The sequence below is a fragment of the Capra hircus genome, chromosome 20 (genome assembly GCF_001704415.2).
Source record: "Capra hircus breed San Clemente chromosome 20, ASM170441v1, whole genome shotgun sequence".
NCBI lineage: Eukaryota > Metazoa > Chordata > Mammalia > Artiodactyla > Bovidae > Capra > Capra hircus.
The window spans coordinates 8,515,508-8,541,625 of NC_030827.1; the positions used below are offsets into that span (position 1 = coordinate 8,515,508).

Consider the following 26,118-nt stretch of genomic DNA (forward strand, 5'->3'; position numbering starts at 1 on the left):
AAATTCTCCAAGCCAGGCTTCAGCAATACATGAACCATGAACTTCCAGATGTTCAAGTTGGTTTTAGAAAAGGCAGAGGAACCAGAGATCAAATTGCCAACATTTGCTGGATCATGGAAAAAGCAAGAGAGTTCCAGAAAAACATCTATTTCTGCTTTATTGACTATGCCAAAGCCTTTGACTGTGTGGATCACAATAAACTGTGGAAAATTCTGAAAGAGATGGGAATACCAGACCACCTAACCTGCCTCTTGAGAAACCTATACTCAAGTCAGGAAGCAACAGTTAGAACTGGAGATGGAACAACAGACTGGTTCCAAATAGGAAAAGGAGTACATCAAGGCTGTATATTGTCACTCTGCTTATTTAACTTCTATGCAGAGTACATCATGAGAAACGCTGGACTGGAAGAAGCACAAGCTGGAATCAAGATTGCCAGGAGAAATATCAATAACCTCAGATATACAGATGACACCACCCTTATGGCAGAAAGTGAAGAGAAACTAAAAAGCCTCTTGATGAAAATGAAAGAGGAGAATGAAAAAGTTGGCTTAAAGCTCAACACTCAGAAAACAAAGATCATGGCATCTGGTCCCATCACCTCATGGGAAATAGATGGGGAAACAGTGGAAACAGTGTCAGACTTTATTTTTCGGGGCTCCAGAATCACTGCAGATGGTGATTGCAGCCATGAAATTAAAAGACACCTACTCCTTGGAAGGAAAGTTATGACCAACCTAGATAGTATATTCAAAAGCAGAGACATTACTTTCCCAACAAAGGTCCGTCTAGTCAAGGCTATGGTTTTTCCAGTGGTCATGTATGGATGTGAGAGTTGAACTGTGAAGAAGGCTGAGTGCCGAAGAATTGATGCTTTTGAACTGTGGTGTTGGAGAAGACTCTTGAGAGTCCCTTGGACTGCAAGGAGATCCAACCAGTCCATTCTGAAGGAGATCAGCCCTGGGATTTCTTTGGAAGGAATGATGCTAAAGCTGAAGCTCCAGTACTTTGGCCACCTCATGTGAAGAGTTGACTCATTGGAAGAGACTCTGATGGTGGGAGGGATTGGGGGCAGGAGGAGAAGGGGACAACCGAGGATGAGATGGCTGGATGGCATCACTGACTCGATGGACGCAAGTCTGAATGAACTCCGGGAGTTGGTGATGGACAGGGAGGCCTGGCGTGCTGCGATTCACGGGGTTGCAAAGACTCATACACAACTGAGCCACTGAACTGAACTGAGGAACTTTAGAATTATTGGTTCTAGTTCCATAAAAAATATTATGGGTGCTTTGATAGGGATCACATTGAAGAGGCCACCTTAACTTTAACTGTCCCTCTGATCCACTCCAGCCTCTCAGATGGAACTTGGGTGAACACATACTCACCTCCCCCTTCAGCTTTCATCCTCTGAAATCCACTTTGTTGTCTGTCCCACTCCTCCATAGCTCGTAGAAATACTAAAGGAACCTGACCTTGTCCCAAAGTGCTTCAATTTCAGTAGAATTTCTTGGTTGAGTCCACTTAACTTATCCCTGGGGAAGGACAAAGATGTCACAAGAGGGGCTTTTCATAGTGCAGAGGGAGCATGGCAGCGCCTCGTTGGGTAGTCCCGCCTGATGTAGACCTCATCACTGTTTTCTGTAAAGTAGAGCATCACACCTCCCAACACCACCGGAGGAAAATCTGGAGTAGGATTTCTTATGCTCCTGATGATAATGTTTAGTGTTCAAAACAATACATGAAAAGATGCTCAACATTATTTGTCATGAGGGAATGACTTCATCAGTGAAGTCAAAACCATAATGAAATATCGCTTCTCACAAAGATGGCAATAATAATAATGATAATAATATTAACAAAATAAGTGGTGCTGAGGATGTGGAAGAATGGAACTTTTGTACATGGTTCGTGGGGCATAAAACGCGGCAGCCTCTGTGGAAAACAGTATTCAGTTCTTCAAAAACTTAAAGGTCATGTATGACCCAGCAATTTCATATCTATGTATATACCCAAAAGAATTGAAAATAGATACTCCAAAAGATACTTGGATGCAAGTATTAATAGCTACACTATTCACAACTGCCGGAAGGTGGACGCAACCCAAATGTCCATCATGAATAAAGTGTGGTATATACATAAAATGGAATATTACTCAGCTCCAAAAAGGAATGAAGTATTGATACATATTACAATGTGGATGAAGCTCTAAAACAGCATGCTAAATGAAAGCAGGCAGACACAAAAGCTCACATATTGTATGATATAACTTACATGAAATACCCAGAAAAGGTAAATCTACAGTGGGAGAAGCAGGTTGGTAGTTGCCAGGGGATGGGAAGGAAATAGGAGCAGAGACTGCTTACTGGGTGTGGGGTTTTATTTAGGGATGAAAATATTTTGGAATTAGAGATGGTGACTATACAACATTGTGAATGATCTAAACACCATCGAATTGTTCCCTTTAAAATGGTTGATCTTATATGACTAATTTTCACATTTTTAAAAAAGTTAACTGATAAAAAGACAAAAAAAAAGAAAATCAGTAACAGCCTGCCAGATGGGTTTTCAGAGCTGTCTGTCATACATTTTTAGAAACTTTATAGGTGAAGGATGCATCTTCCTATGACTAAAGGATTCATCCCAGCTTGGCTGCCCGAGACTCAGCCCTGCAATGAACATCTCTTGCCTAGGGCCCCCTTCCAAGGCTGCGGCTTCATCAGCTTTCACTTGGCTGAATACTGAGGAGATGGATGGAGGTAAAAAACAGACCTCTCCCACCAGAAGGTCAAACTTATACCTAAGCATTTCTAACTGCCATTTAAGTTTACTAGCGTATAAAAGTAAAACACCCAGTTACAAACCCTAACTTTGAGCCATTAAAAAGGCTCTTGATCATATATGAGAACTTGTGTTTAAAACTTAACTGTACCTAGACGTTTTGGCTTAATCATTTTAAACAAGAAACAGCAGAAGCAAGTGGTGATAATCTACCCTTTGTCCTAATTTTAGAATGTGAATAATTAACCTTCCGGGGGGAAAAAGGCAGAATTTTAGGAGTAGTTCAATCCAATAAATGTTCAGTTTAGAAATAGGTCGGTCCTGCTGGTACAGACTGTTACTCCTGATTTATCACAGTGGCAATTCCCATGAAATCAGTCATTACTTCAGTTAAACTATTGAAGCATTAACGCCTTAAATTCTGCTTTCAGGCACTTAAATATTGGATAATACTGATTTTTTATGGGGATTATGGTAAAAAGGGCTTTTGGTAAAAGGCATAAAAAGTTCACATCATTGCTACATCAAATTTTGTTAACAAAAATGCTAAGTTCCTACAAATTTTCAATTCTAAAAATAAGTTTTTCCCAGGTTAAATCGATAATACTTAGTGATTATTGTTTCAGGTTTATATCTAGAATAAATATCTATTATAGTACTCAACTCTACAAGTGTTTTTGTTCAGCAGTAGACTTATAAGAATAAAAGCTGGTGGTGCAGACAGTTGGGCACCTTATAATACAGAAAGACACATCCTTCCTGAATCTTTATGGGGGAATCTAGTTACCAAAATGTCCCAAGAAATTTCTTCTCCAAAATGTCACATCATTGTAAGAAGGATTTCAGGCATCAGTGTGTTGGTCACTGCCGCAGTGTAGATTACCTAGTTACCCCAACTACCTTCTTTCAAAATGAAAAAAAAGAAAAAAGGAATAGGAAGAGGAGGAAGAAAGAGGAGAGGGAAGAAGAGGAAGAAATAATAAATAGGAGAGTAATCTGGTTTCCCTGCCCTAGAAGCAATTAACATTGGAAACCCAATGGGCCAAGCTAAACATTAACCACTGCTTTTGGTTGGCCTTTGACAGCACAGGGTAGAGATATCCACCTGGCTTTCAGAAACCAGCTAGATGGGTTCAACATCTAACCTCGCCATTGAGAAGTAATGTGACCTTGAATAAGTTCATCAGCCTTTCTGAGCCTTTGTCTCTCCACGCACCAGTACAAATGACCCCACCAATCTCCCAGAATAGTAGGTCTCAGCGAGAGAACCTGCTTAAGTTCCCATCTGGAGGTACCCTGCCTCTCCCACGGTCTAAGGCACTGACGGCTTAATCTGGAAGGTTTGTTACTGATTTTGATGCTATACCAAGAAGTCAGGACACAGCTGATGCTACTGTATTTTTTTATTAGAAAACAAATTAAATAAAAAAGTGATTGATTCTATATAAAATTAAACTCGAGTCCATGATTCATGGTGGGGAAGGCTCAGAAGATGGAGACAAGGATGTGGTTGCAGCAGTTTCTTTTTCTTCGTATCTGGGAGGCAGTTCAGATAAGAGATGGAGAGTGTGGGAGGGCTCAGAGGATGAAGCAGTCCCAGAAATAGTATATATCGATTCACAATCTCTCTCAGAGGCCGCGCCTTGGCCCTCAGGAGTTTGGGACCTATAAAGAAGAAGAGGGAACATGAACGGGAGAAGAGGGAATCAGTCATCACGCTCAAATACCAGGTGCTTTTCACATGTTTAATTAGATGCATTTGGAAGCATTTGCAAGGGCTTCCAGACTAATTTCTTCCCATATATATTTTGCATAGATACGTTTTAATTTCTTACCTCTTACTGTCCTTAGAGCTGATTGTAATATTAAGACAGTTTCACTCCTGTTGTCATTCCTCTTGTCATTGAAAAGACAAGGGGTACAAACACATAGTGAAATGAAGTTGCTCGGTCGTGTCTGACTCTTTGTGACCCTGTGGACTGCAGCCTACCAGGCTCCTCCGTCCATGGGATTTTCCAAGCAAGAGTACTGGAGTGGGGTGCCATTTCCTTCTCCAGGGGATCTTCCCTACCCAGGGATCGAACCCAGGTCTCCCGTCTTGTAGGCAGACACTTTACCATCTGAGCCACTATTCACACAAACATATAGATGCCTTCCAAAAAGAACATTCGCACACACACAGCTACTCTTCTCTGCTATTTCATCTGTAGACAGCTAACATAAGGGAGACAAACTTATGCAAACAGAAAATTAAATCATGAAGCCAGAAACTTGAAGGGAGTTGGGAAGGCATACTGGTTACTGGAGTGGGCTCCAGCAAAGGGCAGACCTGCATCTAAATTTCCACCCTGCTGCTTTTGAGCTGTTTGATCTCTAAGCCTCAGCTTTCTCATCTGTAAAATGGGGGTGATGACAGTGTCTGCCTTCTAAGTAACTATGAGAATGATATAAGGAAATGGAAGGAAAGCCAGGTTCTGGCATGGTAGCAGGAGTCGTTTTTAGAAAAAGTAATAGACATGTATCTATTTATCTCTGTGAAATTCATCACTGGAGAAAAGAATACAAAAATTCACAAACAGAATTCTCCAAATTCCAGAACTTAACCTCCCTTTCATCTACACAGGGCAACTCCTGCATTCATCCCTGGTCAGGTCTCCAGCTCACCACCCAGTCTGGAACACTAGACTGTGTATCCTAAAACATGAATGACCAGGTGAGGCAGCACTCATCCCTAGCATGCTCAGGTCCCTAGCAATCTCTTGGGTCTCGCTTCTCTCTGCCTTTAAAAAATGCGCGTCTCAAAAGTCAGTTTTCACTGAGTGCTGCTCTGTCCTGCGAGATTTTCCAGTGATCCTGCCTTCACTTCCTGCTCCCTGGGTTCCCGTCTGGGAAGGTTCAGTGCCTTCCCAGCCCTGGCATTTCCCAGAGCTCCTTCCTTTCACACCTTCCCTGCCCGTGGATTCTCCACGGGTCCCTGATGATTCTGACCTCTTGGTTTCAGCTGCCTCTTTCCAGTCCATCTCCAGGACCTCAGTTCCCTCCAAGCTCTGGCCCGTCCAGTCTCCCTCCAAGGCCCACGCCTTGCTCTCCTTCCACTACAAGCCAGCTCATCCTCTTCTCCTGATTATCCGAGCCCATTCCCATCCTCCTCAGTCAGGGACCTTCCCTGTCCCTGTCTCTCACCCTTGACATCACAGCCTCTGATTTTCCCATCATCCTCCACCACAGACTCCCTCCCATACTCCTCCTCCCACCCCCTTTTATTTTTTAAATAAATGCTCTATTATTTTATTCAATTTGGCCACAGCACACGGCATGTGGGAATCTTGGCTCCTTGACCAGGGATCGAACCCACGACCCCTGCAGTGGACGCACAGAGTCTTAACCACTAGACCACCAAGAAGTCCTGCTCCTCCCTTTCTGATCACCAGTCCCAGGCTCCTGTTACCTCCAGCCTGTCCATGATCATGAGTCAGCCTCCTAACTGGTCTGGCCGCCCTCAGCCTTTCCGCAGCTGGAGCGGAGCTAACCACTGCTCACATTCCGTTGCTGCAACTCCTCAACCTTCAGTGGCATCCCTCTGCCTCAAGGAAAAACACTCACATTTACACTGTTTAATGTGACTCCAGGCAGGCCTCCTAATTTGTGACATATGGGAGGTCTGGGGGATGTAGATGGGAATCTACCATTTCTCTTCAATCAATCTGAGAAGACTCTGAGGCCCAGGGAACAACTTAAAATTGAGGGGAAAAGACTGGCATGCTCAAGGCAGGGTGCAGGCTGATTTCAGTCAGTCACTCAAGTATCCCCATTAGATATCAGAACCGCTGTACATGCTGGGGGTCTCCTGGGGCCCCCACACCTCCCACAGTCCACAGCAGCCTAACTTAGCAGGGGCCTCCCGAGTTCTGGTCCAGCGCTCAGGCTGGCTGACAGGTGGCTCAGCATTTTGAGACCCAGTTCTGCCACAAGTGCATACAGATGCCTGGAGAAGGCTTCACATGAGCCTGGCGTAAGCACTCTTATAATTTTTAACTTATGTGCTAGCCAGAGTTTCCTGGAAGGCACTGTGAATGTTAAGACGATAACTCTGACATCACGTCAGCAAAATGGATACTCCTCCTTGATGGTTACACCTGTGTCACACCATAAAGCTGACCTGGCCTGAAGCCAGGCACAGGCCTGAAAAGGGCCAATGCTTCTACACTTCCAGTTCAAAGGGAGAATCTTACCCAGAGTGAAAGATACTGTAATATGAAGGTGGACTTTCATCTGGAAGCAAACCGTCAGTCCCAGGACTCCGGGCAGCTGCAGAGGCTGAAGACTCAGGAAAGTAAGGTGGCGGAGGGGGTGGGAATATGATCACTGCATCACCTAAGGAAACACAACATTTTGTTGAAGATGGATGGGTAATACATGTAAGCAAATGAGCAAGAGCTAAAGACATTAATTATACATTTGGCCCATCTATAGCAAAGGTCAGAACACCAGAATTGAAAAGTGGGCCTCTCAAATGTACAGAGGCAGAGAACAGAGGTCACTAAGGACCTGGAGGTGAGGGCAACAGAGTCAGAATTTAACGGAGGCAGAGATTCTGTTCAGGATGATGAAAAAGCCTCCAGGAACTGATAATGGTGATGGCTGGTTGTACAACATGGTGAATGGACCGAATGCCACTATACATTTAAAAATGATTAAATTGGTAAATTGTAGGTTATATCTTGTTTACCATATTAAAAAAACTGAGCCTACATTTCATAGCAAGTCTCAGCTAAAGCGTTTCTGGTGAGTGTTTGCTAACAATGTTCTTTATCTCCCCTGGGATGTCCCCTGCTGTCAAGTTTTTCTTATTTCCAACTTACAGTTTTAATTCTTCAAAAGTCAGCTGTTGGGTAAAGCGCCTCTGCTGCTCAAATGCAGTTTCAGCCTCTGGACAAATGACGGCACAGCCACAATATAGGCCCTCAGCCCTATTTCCACAAATGTGGTTTCCATTCTTGCTGAGTTTTTTATCTACCAACGTTTCTTCCAAGCTTTATCAAAGAAAGTCAAACTCAAAGCAAAGCTAGGGTTTTTCGCCCCCTGCATTTTTTGTTGCTACTGTTCACTCCAGAACACATTCCTGTGTTTTGGGGAGGGGAACAGGGAACCACATACAAGCTCAGATTCCAAATCAGAATGTACTAGATGAGTTGCCCAGAACCTTCTAGACGTGGCGGCACCACTATGAAGAGGTCTGAGGGCAGCCTCTGCTAAGCTGGCCACTCCACATGACAGCTCAGGAAGAAGGAAGGAGGAGTGGACTTTACTTCCCTTCAGGGAGGAGACTGGCTTCTACTGGTTGGCAGTCCTGATGCTCGCAGGGTTCTCGAAAGCGACCGGGGTTCCACTCGCCAGTTGCTACCTGACGTGGCCCAAACAAGCCCTTTGTCCTCTCCAGATCCCAGCCCACATCTGTAAACTACAGGCAGTAACTTCAGCTGCCTCAGAGGACAGATAGGAGGACCAGATTCATGTGAGGGGTTAAGACGGTGCTGCGCATGGAACAAGCTCTCTCAGAGGTCACACACCCTCAGAGGGACTTTCTCCACACCCACCAGCAAGTGGCGCCTGTTTGAATGTCTGAAAACACTCCCAACTGGCCGTCTGGCCAGTGGCTCCACTCTCCCCCTTGTTGCCTCAAATGCCTCCCCTGCAGAAAATGCATAAACTCCATCTCTCCTTCTGCAAGGAGATGGCAACTGGAGCTTAAGATATGTGTGACTAACTGAAGCTCAAAAAACAAGTGGTTGTCTTGGGATTCTCATTTAATTTTTTCAGAAGGTCTTGGTAGGTTGGAGGAAGGTAGGTTGAGTGTTCACTTTAATTATACACTGCAGGACAAAGCCTCCAAAGCAGGCCAATCACCTATCAAAGACAGAGAAGGAAGTACTCCGCCTCCAGCCATCTCCGAGGCTGACCCATCCTCTGCCAGGTCTGCGCCCAGCCCTCCTTGCTCTCTCTGGGAAACTCCTGGCTCCCTTTCACTATGGGGTTTCTCCTGCAGGACTTGATGTCCTCTGTGGGTTAACCAGTCATCTGCTTGTGTATCCAGGGTCCAACACTGGGTGTGCCCACAACACACATACCATGCATCTTGATTTATCTACTCTGTCTTCTATTCTGGGAAGAGCTGAATTCTGGCACTCAGATAAGATTTGCCTCATATCACCCTCAATTTCCCTCGTAAGGCAGAACTGACCATTGACAAACAACATCCAGTCTTGACAATTGTGCTAAAAGGCATGATTTCTAAAGATGTAAACCCTATTCCATAATATCAAAGGAGAGAAAGACAGTGAATTACAGTGCCAGACTTTCACAAATTTGATAGGACTTAAATGGTTCTACGGAAAAGATTTTAAACTCTTCAGTGCCAACATCAGGATAGAAATGCTCAGGAGCCACCGCACCCCTGCTCCAGCCCCCAGTTCCCCCTGATTCCAGTCACCAGGAGTAAGGCTGCACCCCCAAACTCCCTGATAGTAAACCCAAAGGGCACACTCAATACGCCCCCACCTAAGTGAAAGAACATGAGCATCCCACGAGTACATTTACTTGGCCTGCACTGTGTTCCCCAGAAGAACTAAGAGCATCTATAATATTGCGTGAGCCTTTTCATCATTTAACAATGACTCAGGACACCAGGTGAAGGATGAAGCCTGCAGAAACAGAATTACAGCAAGTGTCCTGGGAGGGCCTTTGTGAGCACATGTGTGCCACCGCCTCAGTTAGGATCCTGGCTCTGCCACCTGCTAGTGTGTGACCTTAGGCCAATTACTTGGGATCCCTGAGGCTTGGTTTCTTCATCTTTTACATGGAGACACTGAGTATCTGCCACAGTGGCCTGTTGAGGGCATGGATGAATTTCACGTAACAGGTTCTTGAAGAGCGCACACTAAAACACTTAGATCCTTATTTGGCCCAAGAATAAGCTCTACATGTGTGTTAGCTATTATTAACATATAACTAGTGTTGATGTCACCGTAAGTATATAAACGCACAATTAAGTAAGCTGGGAGCTTCAACCCTGACCGAACACAATGATCATCTATAAATCCATCTGCCCTTCCTCTCTGAGGCCAATACCATGCAAGGCCCACAGCCCCGGGAATCCCCCCAGTGAGAACTGCCGGCTCAACAAACAGCCTCAGCCACGAGAAACAGCTCACTTCTTCCCTGTTTCCTCCAGTTTCTGCTCTGTAATCTCCTTTGCCCACCCAGCCTTTCAGATGTTAAGGCTGTGCCTTCAGGGTGGGAGGCTGAAATAAAACAGTGATTTGCAAAAATAAGCAGCGATGGGGGCTTTTCTTTCTGTGTGAAGGTGAGACCAGAACTCCTAATGTGGTTCTGTGGGGGCCTGACTCTGGGACGTGGTGACGCAGGTCTTCTGCAGGGGGACCGAAAGGGAATCTCTGGGCATCCCATAGGGGAAAGAAGTGACCAGGGCAGTCACATTTCATCTGTATCTATGCCCCAGCTCCAAAACTTTGCCCAGACCCTGAAAGAAAGTGAAAGTGAAGTCGCTCAGTCGTGTCCGACTCTTTGAGACCCTATGGACTGTAGCCTACCAGGCTCCTCTGTCCATGAGATTTTCCAAGCAATAGCACTGGAGTGGATTGCCATTTCCTTCTCCAGGGGATCTTCCCAACCCAGGGATTGAACCCGGGTCTCCTGCATTGTAGACAGATGCTTTACCGTCTGAGCCACCAGGGAAGCCCCAACCCTGAAGTCAAGGACAAAATTACAGGAGATGAATAAGGTGGACAGCAGTACAGAAGACTCCTTCAAAACGTGGAAGACCAACGGACTTGCAACAGACTCAGAATCCTAGAATGTTAGTGCTGCCAGGAAACTCCGAAGTGGAGTGTTCATTTTACAGACACACAAAGTAAGGCCAGGAGAACTTAAGGACTTCCAAGGGCAGCCAGTCAAGGATAACCAGTGATGAGAACCCACGTTTTCAACAACCAGAAGTACCATAAGAGTTTGCTGTGAGAATAACAGGGGAAAGGAAACAGGGTCACGTGGCAGGTCCCTTAGGTGACAGAAGGCTCCCAGGGTAGCCTCAAGACCTCTCACTGTCCTCTTTATTTGCCCTGCAACCTCAGTCAAGGTCACAACTCAATGTCCTGATGCTTTTGTTAGATAATAGGGTATTGCTGGGAGGAAACGATGTGCTGAGGGATTCTTATGGGGATAATGACAGAGGCAGAACTATGTCTGTGTGCATCTGTGTGTGTGAGAGAGAAGGACAGACAGACAGAGGACAGGGACGAAGAGAGAGAATTTAGGCCAGACCCAAGAGCAGCCTTGATGCTGCAGCCACGGTGATATGAACAAGCAAAGCAAAGACAGCGACCCACCTACAGTCACCTGGATGGGCTCCAGGCTCTGGGTTTGTCTCTCTTCACTTTCAGAAGCATCCTGGGCCCCACTCAAATCATTTCTCTTCTTAACGTGGGCGACCACGAAGAAACACAATCCCACAAGCACAATCAAGGGACCCAAGATCTGAAGGGACAGGAATCCACAGATCTGGGGCTCTGAGTCAGCTGCGTCTGTCTCATTCAGCGGTTCCTGCATCCAGTTTGAGCTGCACCCAGGTACCCAAATGCCCAGTACGCTGATGAGCATACCGCTCGTCAGGAACAGAAACCCAAAGATGAGACACTGGACAAACTGGCGGCTCTCCCCACAGAGGAAGGGTCTGTCGGAGTCCCTCTGGTTGTTGCCTCGCAGGCGCTCCTCAGTTTGCTGAAGTCGTGCCCGGGAGCGGGCCAGGATCACAGCCCCGAGTCCAACCACGGCACACGCGGGTCCGGCGATCTTCAGCACCATGCTGCAGTCTGGGAAGGTTTCGTATTGGCACGCCTGGAACCCAAAGATGGAGAGCAAGACTCCCACGCACAGCAGGATGGCACCGATGACAAAAAGGAAGAAAATGAGCTTGCTGACATGCCTGTCTCCCTGGACCTCGTCTGGCTCGGCAGCAGCTGCAGGAGACATGGCCAGGAGAGGCCCCTTGCCTGAGGTGGGTGGGATGTGTGTATTCAGCAGCTCTGCAGACATACCCAAACATCAAATTATAAAAGGGCTGCAGGTGTTCCTGACCCGCCCTGTTCTTTTCCCAAAATCACACTAGGATAAAATCATGAGGAACAACTTTGTGCCACTGATACACTGTAGAACAATGAGTTGGTTCATGAGTCAGAGGAGCTGGCATTCAGAAACTCCTGAATATGTAATTTTATAAAGATATGTCAGAAGGGGAAATGCATTTACCATGCACCCAAGAGTATCTTGAAAACTCAAAAGCCATACAACAAAAGTAACTGGGTGTGGCTTTTCCTGTTATAGTCTTATGGACTCACTTCCCCGGGCCACACACACACACACACACACACACACACACACACACAATGGTAAGTAAGTGAAGGAAGAACCACACGGATTGTTTTGATTTATTGACATCCCACATTTCATCACAGCTGCTCTGAGCATTTCCAAGTGGGTAAATTTTCTCCTTCAATAACTAACTTTCCATTTCCTGTTTTAGACTGCAGCAACTTTCCATTCCTGGCTTTATTCTAAGGCTCCATCTACAGAAGACCCAAGTTCAACAGTTTCAACTAAAGGTGAAGGCGGTTCAGGAACACAGTGAGTTTGGGAGATTTTAAGTTAATTCTGTCAAAATGTGAGTCTTGAGACCTCAAACAGGCACACACTGGGGCTGCCCTGAAATCTGGTGGTCTGGTTACTGGGTCTCGGATGACTTGGGGGGCTCTGGCACAGCAGGTCACGTAGCACCTTGTCCCCCAGGTGGGCAGGCGGCCTCCTGCTTCCCTTCCTTCATGGTGCCACCCACTTCCACAAAAAGTTTCGGCCCCATTAAAAATATGCAGCTGATAAAAATCACCAGTTACAAAACACTAAACAGTGACAGAACTTTGACTCTGAAAGAGTATCCATGAAATCAAGTGGGAAAGCACCTTCCACAAGACCACCCGAGCCCTGTACTTCAAGGGTCTTCTATATTAAATGTACCCCCAAGCAGTGGGTCAAGAGTTGTCTACTTTATACAGACTGACTTTATCAGCCAGTTACCTTGTCTTACGCTAATGAATGGAATATTTTTCCAGGACCCTTCCAGTTAGGGCACTCAATAAGACAACCCCAGTGTGAAGAACATACTCACTTACTCAAAGAAAGAAAACTTGAGAAATATTTTATGCCACTTGTATCCATGACCCCATGAAAGAGCTAGAGACTGAGTCGCTAGAGCCAAGGCCATCTTGACAAACACAAATCATGTGCAAGTAGCGTCAGTTTCAGTAAAGAAAGGAAACAGCTGATCTTATTCTAGGAAGTGCTTTTCCAGGAATAAATAAGATAAAATCAGAAGGAAGTTGGAGAGAGAGGGAAATAGAAGTGGGAAACAAGTTTGTGCTTTACACTTGGACAAACTATATTTATGAAGATGAAATTAAGCTGAAACAAACATGGAAAGTATTGCACTAATTTAAAAAAAGATTCTGAATCCTGTAATATCTTTTGCTGGTCTGGAGATAGAGGTGAAGGGTGACTCTGTGCTACAAAGCCCTATCAATTCATTGTAGGGTGGTGTTTTGACTTTGATGTGAGTCACAAGGCTTCAACTGCCTTAAGGAAAATTCCCAAATACTAGTAAAGCCTAAATTTGGATGTGTAGCTTCCGGTCAATGGGGTCACACAGAGTCGGACACGGCTGAAGTGACTTAGCAGCAGCAGCAGCTTCCTTTCCATGGACTAATGGACCAACTACTTGGCATAGGTAGTTAATCCCCCATGCAAATTAATATGTGAGTAGTTCGTCCGTCTCTCTGCCCGCCACCCCCGACCACGGATGCGCTCACACAGGGGCACAGATATCTGCAGTAATAGCAAAGTAACCCTTTCCCAAATACCAGCCTACACTTCATTTCCCCAAAGCCAAATCCGCCTCACGACACTGTTTGCCAAAGGACATTTCCAAATGAGCAGTGGGTCACCACTTCCAAAGCGCTGTGTTCGGGGGCTGACGCAAAGAGAGGCAAAGCCCTTCTTGGGAAAGAGCTCTGTGGGTTTCAGGAGCCAGAGCTCCCGCGGGAGCAGGTTCAGCGCGGCTGCTCCGCGCGGCGCCGCTCCCCGCACCCCGCCTGGACGCCAAGCTCAGCGCTCGCCCCGCGGCCGCAGAGCGCGGTCCCCAGGGGTGCGGAGGAGCGCGGGGCCCGGGGCGCTTACCTGAGGCTCGGTCCTGCGAGCGCGCTGCCTGCGCCGGCAATCGGCTGGCAGCACGGGCCGTGGGCACCCGGCAGAGCGCGGCGCCCGCCCCCGCCCGCGGCCTGGCCGGCGCCCGGCGGCCCCGCGCTCTCCCACCTGCGCGTCGGGGCGCGGAGGGCGGGCCGCGCGGTGCTTACCGAGGAGGCGGTGCGCGGAGGGCGCAGCGGCGCGGGGCGCGGGCAGGGCCGGGCGGACTGGCCGGCGCTGGCCGCCGCCGGGTGCTGCCCTTGCGGGCCAGAGGCGCGCCGGCTCCGGGGTGGAGAGTGAGGGGCAGCTTTGGGGCCCGGGAGGCTCCGCGTCCGTACCGGTGCGCGCAAGGAATCCGGGAAGAGTGGCCCCCGCCGCCACCTCCTTGGCCTGTGGCCCTCGGGCAGGGGGCGGAAGTTGGGGTTCTCCTGGCTGTCCCAAGTCACCAGGCGACGGTCGCGATCCGGGCGGCGTGTAGGAGCCGGTTCCCTTCAGGGCCGAGAGCCCAGAATCTGCCTGGGAGGGGGGAACAGGGCAGCTCCTGCCCCTCTCTTCGGCTTGACCGCCGCCTAGGCAGGGGTCCCCGGGTCCCCGCCGCTGCGCCCTCTGCGACGGTCCACCCAGTGGCCTGTGGCCCTCCTGCCGCTCCGGAGATCTTGGCCGGGGTCAGTGGAGCAAGCCTCTCGCCGCGAGCGCCCGGACGAGCAGGTTATAAAGACACCAGGTCACAGGAACGTGCGCTCCGTTGGCGTGTGAGACAAGGGTCTCCCTGCCTTCCGTCCTAGCTCGGAGACTCACGTATGGTCACAGTCGCTGTTTGCCATCGAACTCCCTTCCCAGTTCTCAGTCGCTAATGATTTGCCGGAATTAAACTGGTAACTTTGCCCTTGAACCAGGCGGTTTCGGGATGGGTTTGCTAATCCCCGTACTATTTGTAACCTGCCCCGTGTAACACGTGACACGGAATTAACTGTGCCAGTTTCCACACCAGAGGTCAGGGCGCTGTGAAAGGTGAGTCAGGCTCAAACAGGGGAGCGCCCTGAGCCCTTCCCCATCCCTGCCACTCCTCTCTGGGGTCCTGTCCACTTCTGAAACCCAGTCAAGAGTTCACACCCATTGCCTTAACCTTTTGAAAGAGTAAGCCCCTTGCATGCCTAATACAGCAAGTTGTCCCCAGCCCTTTTCCACTGCAGTAAAGAATGAGTTGGTTTAGCTGATTACAGAAGTGAGAGGGAGGCAAATAGGGAAGGGTGGCCACCTGGGCTCTGCAGCCCAAGGGCTGGGTGGGTGAGACAGGGCTGCCTCCAGGAGGAAGGCTGGCAGGGTCCAGTGGGAGGGGTTTGCTGGGCCACTCACCGCACTGCCAGAAGATTATTGCTATCTTGAGTATCATCAGCCCTTGCTCTGGGCCAGGTTCTGTGTTACCCACTTCGCCTACATACAGCCTGTGTGGGGTTCTCTGCTATGTGTCTCCAGCAACTCCAGAAAGGTTGAGGCAACAAGGGAGCTAAAAAGTTCATTTTTCAGCTGAGGAACCGCAGCCCTAAGAGATGTAGAGTGACCTCCACGATTGGTTAATGGGGAGCACGGGCCTGAGCCAGATGTACCGACTGTTCCTCCCGGGGGACGCCTGTCACCCAGAGGACACACAATGCCACAAACTCAGAAAATGGCTTTTTCATTATGTGGCTTTTTGATCATTACAACAAAACTGACACTGTTCCCAAGGACACTGCAGCAATCTGTGTCCGGGTGGAGCTGGTCAAAGTGTCAGGTTCTACCACCTGCTGGAAGGGCCTCCCAGCATGCCCAGCTAACGAGCAAATAACCAGCAGTGGTGATTACACAACACCAGGGGCGGGCAGCTTTCTAAGAATGCAGCCCTGGCTATAGGATCTGCCTCCCTACACAGGCCTGCTAGCAACTCCTTTCTGTACAAGGGGCTTTCCTTCTCCTTCCCCTACGCATTTTTTCCTTCTTCCTTATTTGAAACTCAATCTCTGGCCCCGTCGTGTGTGGGCCTGCGAGGGGCCTGTTGATACAGCTGCCCCTCCGGTGCCACATGACTGCAGGCTGGCCACACATGACAGATTTGAATGTACTGGCACCAAGGACAATCAGATTAGCCTCCACTTGGGATGTCTGCTGCTTGGACTGTTTGTGTCTTTTGGAGCCTGTTTGACTAAATTAAACTCCTTGGAAACCAATCACCGGTCAAGTATGAAAGACGTATCCACCAGCTTTCAAGGTGCTTATCTTTGTAGCAGACCTGTTCTTAGGAGATTGGATGACCTTGTCACTAGCTAGAACCTGGTGGCCTTTTCCAGCCCATGCGGTATGAAAAAAGATCAGTCCAGTGTGAGTCTTCAGAAAAATAGCATCAGAACAAGCCTTAAAAATGGATGAATCTTGAATTCAGGAAGTGAATATGGAGAGTAAAGCTGAGGAATGCATCCATTTATTCGTTCAGCAAATATTTATTGAGTGCTGCCTATGTGTCAATAAGAAATACAAAATCCTTTTGCCTCAAGGAATTTGTGCTTTTAATGAGGAGAAAGGCAATGAAAGAAATGTGGAAATTACACAGAGTACTAGAGGGTGAATGGGGGTCCCAGGTGGCACAGTGGTAAAGAAAGTGCCAGTGCAGGAGATGAGGCTTCCATCCCTGGGTTGGGAAATTTCCCTGGAAGAGGAAATGGCAACCCACTCCAGTATTCTTGCTGGGAAAAATCCCATGGACAGAGAGGAGCCTGGTGGGCTACAATCCGGGGATGCTATCGAGTTGGACACTGCTGAGCGATTGAGCAGGCATGCAGAAGGTGATAAGTGCTGTGGAGAAAAAGAAATCACAAGTGGAGATTGGGGATTGCTGGGGAGATTCCAGTTTCATAGGGTAGTTAAGGAAGGCATGTCTGAGAAAGTGATATGGCAGCAAAAGCTTAAGGGGAATGAGAAAGCAAGCCTATTGATATCTATCATCGCATAAGAAATGATCTACAAAAGCAGAGTCTAAACAAAAAGGTTTATCCTCTCTTAATTTCTGACGGTCAGGAATCTGGGGACAGCTTAGCAGGGCGTGGTTCTGGCTTGGGATCGCTCATGAGGCTGGGGTCAAGCAGTTTGCTGGGGCTACCTCGTCTAAAGGCGTGACTGGGGCTGGAGGATCTGTTTCCAGGGTGCCTGTCTCCCGTGGCTGTGGCGGGGAGGGCTCTTTTTCACTCTGTAAACCTCTCTGTACGGCACTGCTTGAATGTTCTCAGGATGTGGCAGATGGCTTCCTCTGGGGGGCGTGATTCAAGAGAGGATGAATGAGGGGGAAGCTGTAGTGCCTTTTATGACACAGTCTCTGAAGTTCCGCATCATTGCTTCTGCTTTATTTGGTTCCTTAGAATTGAGTCACTAGGTCAAGGAAAGAAGGATTAGGCCCCACCTCTTGAAGGGGAGAGTATCAAAGAATTTGTGAACACATTTTAAAACTGTCACAGAGAAATGTGGAGGTATTTGGGGGGAGAAGGGAAGAGCACTTCAGGCAGAGGAAACGGCAAGGACAAAGGCAGTGAGGCAGGAGCAGGCGTAGCATATTCAAGGAAGAACCAGAAGCCAGGGTAGTTTGAGCAGGTAAGCAAGGGGGAGAGACTAGGAGGATGTCAGAGAGAAAAGGTGTGTCTGTCACGTCTCTAGAGTTTGTCAGGCTTGGTAGGCCTTTGTAAGTACTTCCCCCAACACCCCGCCCCACCCTGCCCCGACCCGCCCCACCCTGCTGGCCACTCTGTATAGCTTGCAAGATCTTAGTTCCCTAACCCGGGATTGAACCCAGGCCCCCAGCAGTGAAAGCATAGTGTTCTAACCACTAGACCACCAGAGAATTCCCCATTGTAAATATTTTGAGCATGATGAGAAGCCTTTTCAAGGTTTTTTAGCTGAGTGTGATTGATCTGACTTATTTTAAAAAAGAAAATAGGATTCCAAGTGTGAATAGCCATGGGAGGAGTAAGTGGATATGAAGAGACCATTAAGGAGGCCATAATGAATAATCCAAGAGAGAGATGACTGTGGTTACTGTTTGGAGGTGATCAACACAATTAGATTCTGAATGTGTCTCATACATCTCAAAGAGAGAGTCAGCAGAGTTTTCCATGGACTGATATGGGTTTTGACCCAAAGATTTTTGACCTGAAGAACTGGAAACATGGTTCTGGCATTGACTGAGGCGGCAGGTAGGCCAGTTTGAGGGTGAGGCTTCACAGATTGGTTTGAAAATTGATGCTTTAAACTGTGGTGCTGGAGAAGACTCTTGAGAGTCCCTTGGACTGCATGGAGATCAAACCAGTCATCCTAAAGGAAATCAACCCTGAATATTCTTTCGAAGGACTGATGCTAAAGCTGAAGCTCCAATACTTTGGTCATGTAAAGAGCCAAAGAGCCGACTCATTGGAAAAGACCCTGATGCTGGGAAAGATTGAGGGAGGAGGAGAAGGGGGCGACAGGGATGAGAAGGGGGCAACAAGGATGAGAAGGGGGTGACAGAAACATCGTTGACTCCATGGACATGAGTTTGAGCAATCTCTGGGAGATAGTGAAGGACAGGGAAGCCTGGCATGCTGCTGTTCACAGGGTTGCAAAGAGTCAGACACGACTTAGTGACTGAACAACAACTTTGAGATGTCCATTAGACATCTTGAGTGGAGAAGGTGAGGAGGCAATGGAATGTATTGTCCTGAAGTTCAGGAATTCTGAAAGAAACAGCTTCCTGTGTCTGTCAGTAATGGTCATTAGAATATCAACAGGGTTGGACCCTGAAAGGTAAGGGCAAGTTCGGACATGTCGGGACATGTCCTGGCAGAGAGCCGCAGACAAGCCCAGGAGGCGGGCCGACAACCAAGCCATCCAATCAGGAAGCCGACATGGAGCCCTTAGACACCGCTGAAACCCGCGCTTTCTTCCTTATATGGGAACCCGGCCATAGCTATAAAACCTTTCCTCACCCCTCCTACCTCGCAGACTCCCTTTGTCTCCTTGCTCACCCGCCCCCGGGGAGTTGTGCCCGAGAGCGACCGCCCAATAAAGGCCTTCACCAATGGTCCATAGAGGTGGCTCTTTCTTCCCGCGGCGTTTCTTACAGACCCATCTTCTAGAAGAGTTGACACGTGCATATGTGGCCACTGCGGGCTCCAGGCAGGCAGAAAGCAAGGGGCCGACTGACGCCTGACCCTCCCCAGGGCACTGCCAACCCGGAGAAGCAGCTCAGAACTAGTGATTGGCTCAAGACTAGAATTCAGTGTGCTCATGTTTCAGAATTCGCAAGATTGCAGAAAGACAGTTCATCAGTCAAGTCTGCCAGCTTCTAGTTTTCCTTTTCTCTTTTGGTTGCCCTCTGGTTCTGCTCCAGATTAACCCGAGCACCCAGAGGCATGCATTCCTCTCTTCCAATTCCTGACATTTCTTGAGGCTCCCCTGGGGTACAGGAATTTGCTCTTGAGTGCTTTCTTGGATCCTTGTTTCAGCTCATATTCCCAGGACTCCCGGCTATGCCTCTGAACCAGGCTGGGCCTCCTCCAGTGGCCTAACCCTGTAGAGGTTGCTGTAGGCAGGGGAGACCAAGGTTCCTGGGGCATTTTCCTCCTCCCCACCCTGGTGTTAGCTGTTGACCCAGGGGCCTGAGAGCTATGTCTGATGTGGGTTAGTTGTTTCAGTTGTATCTGACTGTTTGCAACCCCTTGGATTGTAGTCCACCAGGCTCCTCTGTCCATGGGATTTCCCAGGCAAGAATACAAAGGTAGGTTGCCATTTCCTCCTCCAGAGGATCTTCCCAACCTGGGGACTGACCCGGGTCTCCTGCATTGCAGGCAGATTTTTTACTGTCTGAGCCACCAGGGAAGCCCTCCGTATCCGAGATGGGATTTGGCAAACTTGAGTTGATTGTTTCAGTTTGGCCCCTTAGCTGACCCCCAGGGCAAAGATGAATTTTTTTGCAGAGTCATTTCGTTGCCTGGGATAAATATTGCCTGGGTGCTGTTGATTTTTCATGGCTGATAACAGCTCAGCTTGAGTGTGGCTAGCTGGAACCGGAAGTGTGGAACACAAGGAGTTGTTGGAGAGAGAATGAAAGTGAGGATTTGCCACTTGGTTTTATCGATGGAGGCCTTTTCACTGTTAAGGAGAAAGAGACACCCTTCAACAGAGGCGGCAGCCCCTGGGCAGAGACTAGAGGAGGTGTGGATAATAAGAGGTCCATAGAAGTGCAGTGGTCTCCTGTTTCCTGGCATCTGCAGTTGGCTCCATCAAATACCTACAGCTCCCTGGGTCCCAAAGAATGAGTCATTCCTCCCCAGCATATAAAAAAGGGATGAATCAGAACTCAGTTTAGATCTTGGCTTTGCCACTGTGTGACCTTGGGCAAGCACACAACTTTTCTGTGCCTCAGTGTCCTCGTCTATAATAAGGAAACAAGCAGACCTACTTCAAAAGATGCCTGGAGGAGGAAGTTTCTGGCCCATGGAGGGCCGTCAGTGAATATTATTGTCTCGTCTTCCATCTGTGGCTCCTTCCCCACAATCTTCAGGAAGGTTGATCTGACAAATCCATAGAGAAGGTAGAGACAGAGGAAAGGGAAGGTCAGGGTCAAGATGCTTGCTGAGAGCAAGGTGAGTCCCGTTGGCTTTGAATGCCAGCTCAACTCGCTTCTTCTGAAACACGTCTCCCAGTATTTCTCGGCATCTCGCAGGACTGTCACGGGATCTCAAAGACGAGCCATGCAGGTGGCCACCCTGTGTTCTCTGCCTCTGCTCCACCGCCGTCTGCAGCCACTCAAGCTTCAGGAAGGCACCTCTGCTGCGGGTGTCCCTGGAGGCATGAGGGGACCCTGCCCGGCGCTCCCCCAGCAGCCAGGGGCCGGGGTTCGGGTCCTGCCTGCCAGCCTCGCCCATGTCCACCTGACGGTATTCACCCCATCACTGTGCCCTCAGCTCTGGCTTTCCACATCCTGGCTGCCACTGATGATTCCAAAAAGGACTCAAGTCAGTGTAGAGTGCTGTGAAAATAGAGCCAAGTGAAATAAATATGACCGTAAGTGAGAAAAAGAAGAGGGAAAGAAAAGGTCAACTGTGTTTCCCGCCTGGTTCCTGCAAGGTGGGCTAGAATCCTTCTGTTGTGCATTCGAGCCATTTACCTGTTTTAGGATCAGATCTGGAAACATGTCTGAGATGTTGGAGATGGCTCTCCAGATGGCCTGACTACTGAGGGGCTGGACGTGGGGTTCTCCAAACCCAGCTGAGGGGCCAGCGCGTGGGGCGCAGCCTCCCTGTGTGGCATTGGTTATCTCCTCACGGTCACACACCCGAGCCCTGACTTCTGTTGCCACCACTGCTGGCCTCGAAAGTGAAGCAATAAGAACTTGGACACCTGAGAACCGGGCGTCTGACAAATTAAAGGTGTTTTGGCAGGAAGCCATCTCCTGAGTGCCCTCCTTTTAACAGAAGGTTCCTTGTCACAGACACAGAATGCAGGTAAAGCCAGGGCCTGAGGCAGTGCTGATTCCAAAGGAAAGAAAAGAAAGCTGCTTTGGGTTTCTTTCTTTTTTTTTTGTTATCCTACCTCACAGGGTTATTGAAAGGATTAAATGAATACAGAAAGACCTACTGTAATTTGTGCCTGGATGCAGATCAGGGAGAAATATTTTCTCCTAAACAGTGATAACAGCTAACCCTGCATAAAACCTGCTCTGTGTTTTGTGACGTCTGCCTCTTAATCTCTTGCATTTTGTAATAAGCTGATGAGGTGGCTATGGCTGTGCTCCATTTCACAGACGCACAGAGAGATGAGCAGCTCCTGGCTGGCCAGAAAGTAGCCGAGCTGGCCTTAATGCACCAAGCTTCTCCTCTCTCGTGGGTGAGCACAGGAGGTAGCGATGGCTATTTTGTTAACATCAATTTAGATCAGTCAAGTTGGAGAAGGAAATGGCAACCCACTCCAGTGTTCTTGCCTGGAGAATCCCAGGGACGGTGGAGCCTGGTGGGCTGCCGTCTATGGGGTCACACAGAGTCGGACGCGACTGCAGCGACTCAGCAGCAGCAGAGTTAGCCAGGAGCAACCTAGCAAACTCCCACCCATTCTTTAATTCTCCAGCTAAATGGCACTTCCCCGAAGAGACTCCCTCATGGGAGACAGCTCGGTTCTCCCACACCACCCGTTGTTTTCAGAGTCCTTCATAGCTTTCATTCAGGGCACTTATCACCAGTGTAGTTATTTATTACCTGTTTGCTGTTTATACCACGGTGCCACCTTCTGCCTTTCCTGTTGCTGTCATTACAGACCTCCAAGATCTCCTGCCGTGTGGCTCAGATGTTGGCACCAGGTGCTCAGATCTCTTCCATTTCAAGTCCTACCTTCTCCTGGATGCATTCAGCCTTGCATGGGGGACACCTGGCCCTCTGCTCTCCAGCCCTTCCTCTCGGTCCACCTCAGGGGCTGCCCCTACCAGCTCGTGCTGTGCCACAGTTGACCTGAAGCGGCTCCTCCCGCAAATGCAGGAGCTGCGCCAGCTCTGTCTGTCATGCTCATCCAGTCATTCCGGCTACAACCATCCTGTACACTCACCCGGACGCCGCGCCTGCTCCAGAGGGCGCCTCTCCCTTCTTCACATCTTTCTTATGGATTACAGTCCATGGCCGACCAGGTCAGTGGCACTCTTTCTAGTGCTCTGCATTTCCAGGCCTGCATCTTTTCATCACACCATCTGCCAGCACAGCCTTTGCTCACTTGTCTGCTTTGCTCAGAGCCAGCACCTGAGCAGTTGAGCGCTGGCTGGGGAAAGAACACCTCTAGGCTCAATTGCTCTCTGTGTAAATCAGTGTTCCCAAAGCCAAGAGCCCTAGGCAGTGCCTGGCAACCCAGCCTGGTTTTGCTCCTAGATTCACTTTCCAACGACTGTTTCAGCAGGTGGCCCAAGGCCCAGGGAGACTTTTGCTCCACTCTTGTGACACCCCTGATGGTCCAAATCCCTGCCTGGCCAGCATGGTTCTTCAAGAGAAGACAAGCCCTTGGCAGAACCTGTTCCACCTCAGATGCCCCTGGCATGGGGTCCCGGGGTTACACTCCTGAATTTGTTCTCAAATACTTGGTTCCTAAAGCAGAATGGCTTCTGGCTCAAGCTAGGGGCTTCAAGCCCTGGCCTCCCACTGAGCTAGTGCCAGTTCTTCCTTCACAGTGACCCTGCCCTGACACTGGACCCATGGCATCATTCTAGGCCCCCTTGGGATGAGTTCTTCCTCGAGGGCCCTAGATTATCTCCTGCCGAGGCCAAAGTCAGAACCATCTCCATCCATCAGCAAGATGTAACGGAGGGAAGGTGCTTTTCATTCTACTCTTCCAAGTTCTTGGCTGAAACCCCATAACAAAAGAATATTAACAAAAAAGAAAACCGACAGAAGCTTACTATCATGGCTACCCCCTGGATATATGGGAGATACCCAGGGAGAAATGAGTAAGTCCCCAAGGTGGTCTAGAATTCAGGCTTAACTACCGCCTTAGTAGGGAAAATGGAGGGGGAATGATGGCTTCTTAGGGGAGAGTAAGTGGTTTTTAGGAGAGATGAATGGGCCCCTGGAGAAATAGATGGGAGGTGTGCTCATTCGTGACAGTTTGCTGGAGTGTGGTGTTGACTTCTGGAACTTCTCTTCTGTGATAAGAGTCAATCTTCCCTGGTTGATGAAACTCCTGGGAAGGGGACTTATGACACTTGAGTTTTGTTTGGAAGATCTGTCTTCAGGTAGACAAGGGGAGTTCTGAGAAAGACTCTGCATTTTGCTGTTTTTTAAAGTGCCTATAGCAGTAAGAATCATTTTTACACTATAAATAGTTTTTAAAAATTTGAAATGGGAATATTTTGTGATGTGGAATATATATATAATGTATATTTTTTTCCAAAGCATAATATATTTATTTCAAAGAAATATAGTAAGGTGATTAATAAGAAATGCTCTTGTAGTAAAACTATTACATTGGGATAAAATTCTGTGGGAAGGTAGTATATGGAAATGAAAGATTACCGTAACAAAAACCATGTAATATTTGATATATTGAATAATGTGTTAGTCACTCAGTCATGTCTGACTCTTTGCAACCCCGTGGACTGTAGCCCTCCAGGCTCCTCTATCCATGGAATTCTCCAAGCAAGAATACTGGAGTGGGTAGCCATTCCCTTCTCCAGGGGATCTTTCTGACCCAGTGATTGAACCTGGGTCTTCTGCATTGCAGGCAGATTCATTACCATCTGAGCCACCATAAAAGTTGGCTAATTTTTAATAAGATATTATGATTATTTCATGAACTAACGGCTAAACCAAGTTAATCATATACACCCCGTGTTTTGTTTCAGTAGCTACCAAAAATATCTGAAGTACCTGAAGGCTCGCTACTCCCTCACAATCCCACTAACATGTGAAAGCAAAGATCTCAGACGTCTCAGATCAAATTCTACTAGATATACAGATGCTTATTAAACGTCATGCACAAAGCTGTGTGGCTGCCCATCCCATGAGCGTGAAGACGCTGACCTGACAGGAGGTAGCCCTGACCTGTTCTGGAGCCAGAATTCTCTAATGCTCAATGAGCATCAGGTCATCAGACATCCTTGTCCATCAGCTGTTGGCTGACCTGGGAAGGGTTGAGCCACTGGTGCCTTCCCTATGGACAAGTCGACCTTGCTTACTCTAGAGTGAGGGATACCTCTAAAATCATGGCCATCCATGGGTCTTGCATACCTCGGATGCCCCAGGGAAGAAGCCCATCGCTAACTTCATTGTGCTGGTTAACAGACCACTACTTTCACCAATAAAACCACACTTCAGACCCTTTCGCTAATTAGCCAAGTCCAGGTGTGGGTTGAAATAAGGATGCAGAAGCCTTTGTGGGAGCCACCTGACCTGTGGCCTTTCTGATCTTAGCTGACTTCTGGATATCCTAACTGGCCTGTTGGAGTTTAACCTAAGTAGCACACACACCATGTCATACTTAGCTGCAGAGTTTTAAAATAAATCACAGACATTTAACAGTGAGTGTGTATCCTACCTTTTAAAATGAGGTGTGTTTTATTTTTACATGTATTTATTACGTGACATAGATAGAAATCTTGTCTACTTAGATTTATGATGAAAATTTTACACGCAAACTTTAAATGAGCAAGGGACTGTGCTGTGTGTGTGCTTAGTCACTCAGCCGTGTCCAGCTCGTTGTGACCCCATGAACTGTAGCCTGCCAGGCTCCTCTGTCCCTGGGGATTCTCCAGGCAAGAATATTGGAGTGGGTTGCAGTGCCCTCCTCCAGGGGATCTTCCCAACCCAGGTTTCCCACATTGCCGGCAGATTCTTTACCGTCTGAGCCACCAGGGAAGCCCAAGAATACTGGAGTGGGTAGCCTATCCTTCTCCAGGGGATCTTCCCAACTCAGGAATCGAACTGGGGTCTCCAGCACTGAAGGGGGATTCTTTACCAGCTGAGCTACCAGGGAAGAACAAGGGACTACATAGTTTTAAAAATGAGTTCAGGGTCAGCCTCTGCAGGGTTTCTTTGGTGGTGGTGCAGAATGTCTCCTTGGCTGTCCTGTCCTCTCCTTGCCCTTTCCCTAGAACCCTCAGAGCCCTGCGCTCCAAAGAGCCAGGTGGAGCCAGCCTCTACGACATCACCGAAACATTCCTGGGATACTGTCTCCCAGCAGAGGGGCCCATCTGGCCTTATAGTTTATAGCCGAGAGGCTCCTTGGGAGATTCTTTTTTTTAAAATTAATTTATTATTTTAATTGGAAGCTAATTACAATATTGTGGTGGTTTTTGCCATACATTCACATGAGTCAGCCATGGGTGTACATGTGTCCCCCATCCTGAACCCCCACCCACCTCCGTCCCCATCCCATCCATCAGGGTCATCCCAGTGCACCAGGCCTGAGCGCCCTGTCTCATGCATCGAACCTGGACTGGCGATCTACTTCACAAAGATCTGTCCAAAGTGGCGTTCTTCTTCTTCTTAAACTGAGAGG

The 26,118-nt window shown here is 48.3% G+C and overlaps 1 protein-coding gene across 4 annotated transcripts; it reads right to left on the reverse strand.

Annotated features, from left to right (window-relative positions):
* Positions 4,167-15,004, reverse strand: TMEM171 (transmembrane protein 171). 4 transcript variants are annotated; one of them, XM_018065685.1, is made up of 4 exons: positions 14,427-15,004; positions 11,187-11,882; positions 7,014-7,155; positions 4,167-4,446 (listed from the first exon to the last, which is right to left on the reverse strand). In XM_018065685.1, the coding sequence occupies exons 2-4, from the start codon at positions 11,827-11,829 to the stop codon at positions 4,251-4,253; spliced, it is 981 nt and encodes a 326-aa protein (XP_017921174.1). In that variant the 5' UTR covers positions 11,830-11,882; positions 14,427-15,004; the 3' UTR covers positions 4,167-4,250. The 4 variants fall into 4 exon arrangements, with proteins under 4 accessions (XP_017921174.1, XP_017921177.1, XP_017921175.1 ...); XM_018065688.1 differs by lacking the exon at positions 14,427-15,004 and adding an exon at positions 14,259-14,420; XM_018065686.1 differs by lacking the exon at positions 14,427-15,004 and adding an exon at positions 14,083-14,420.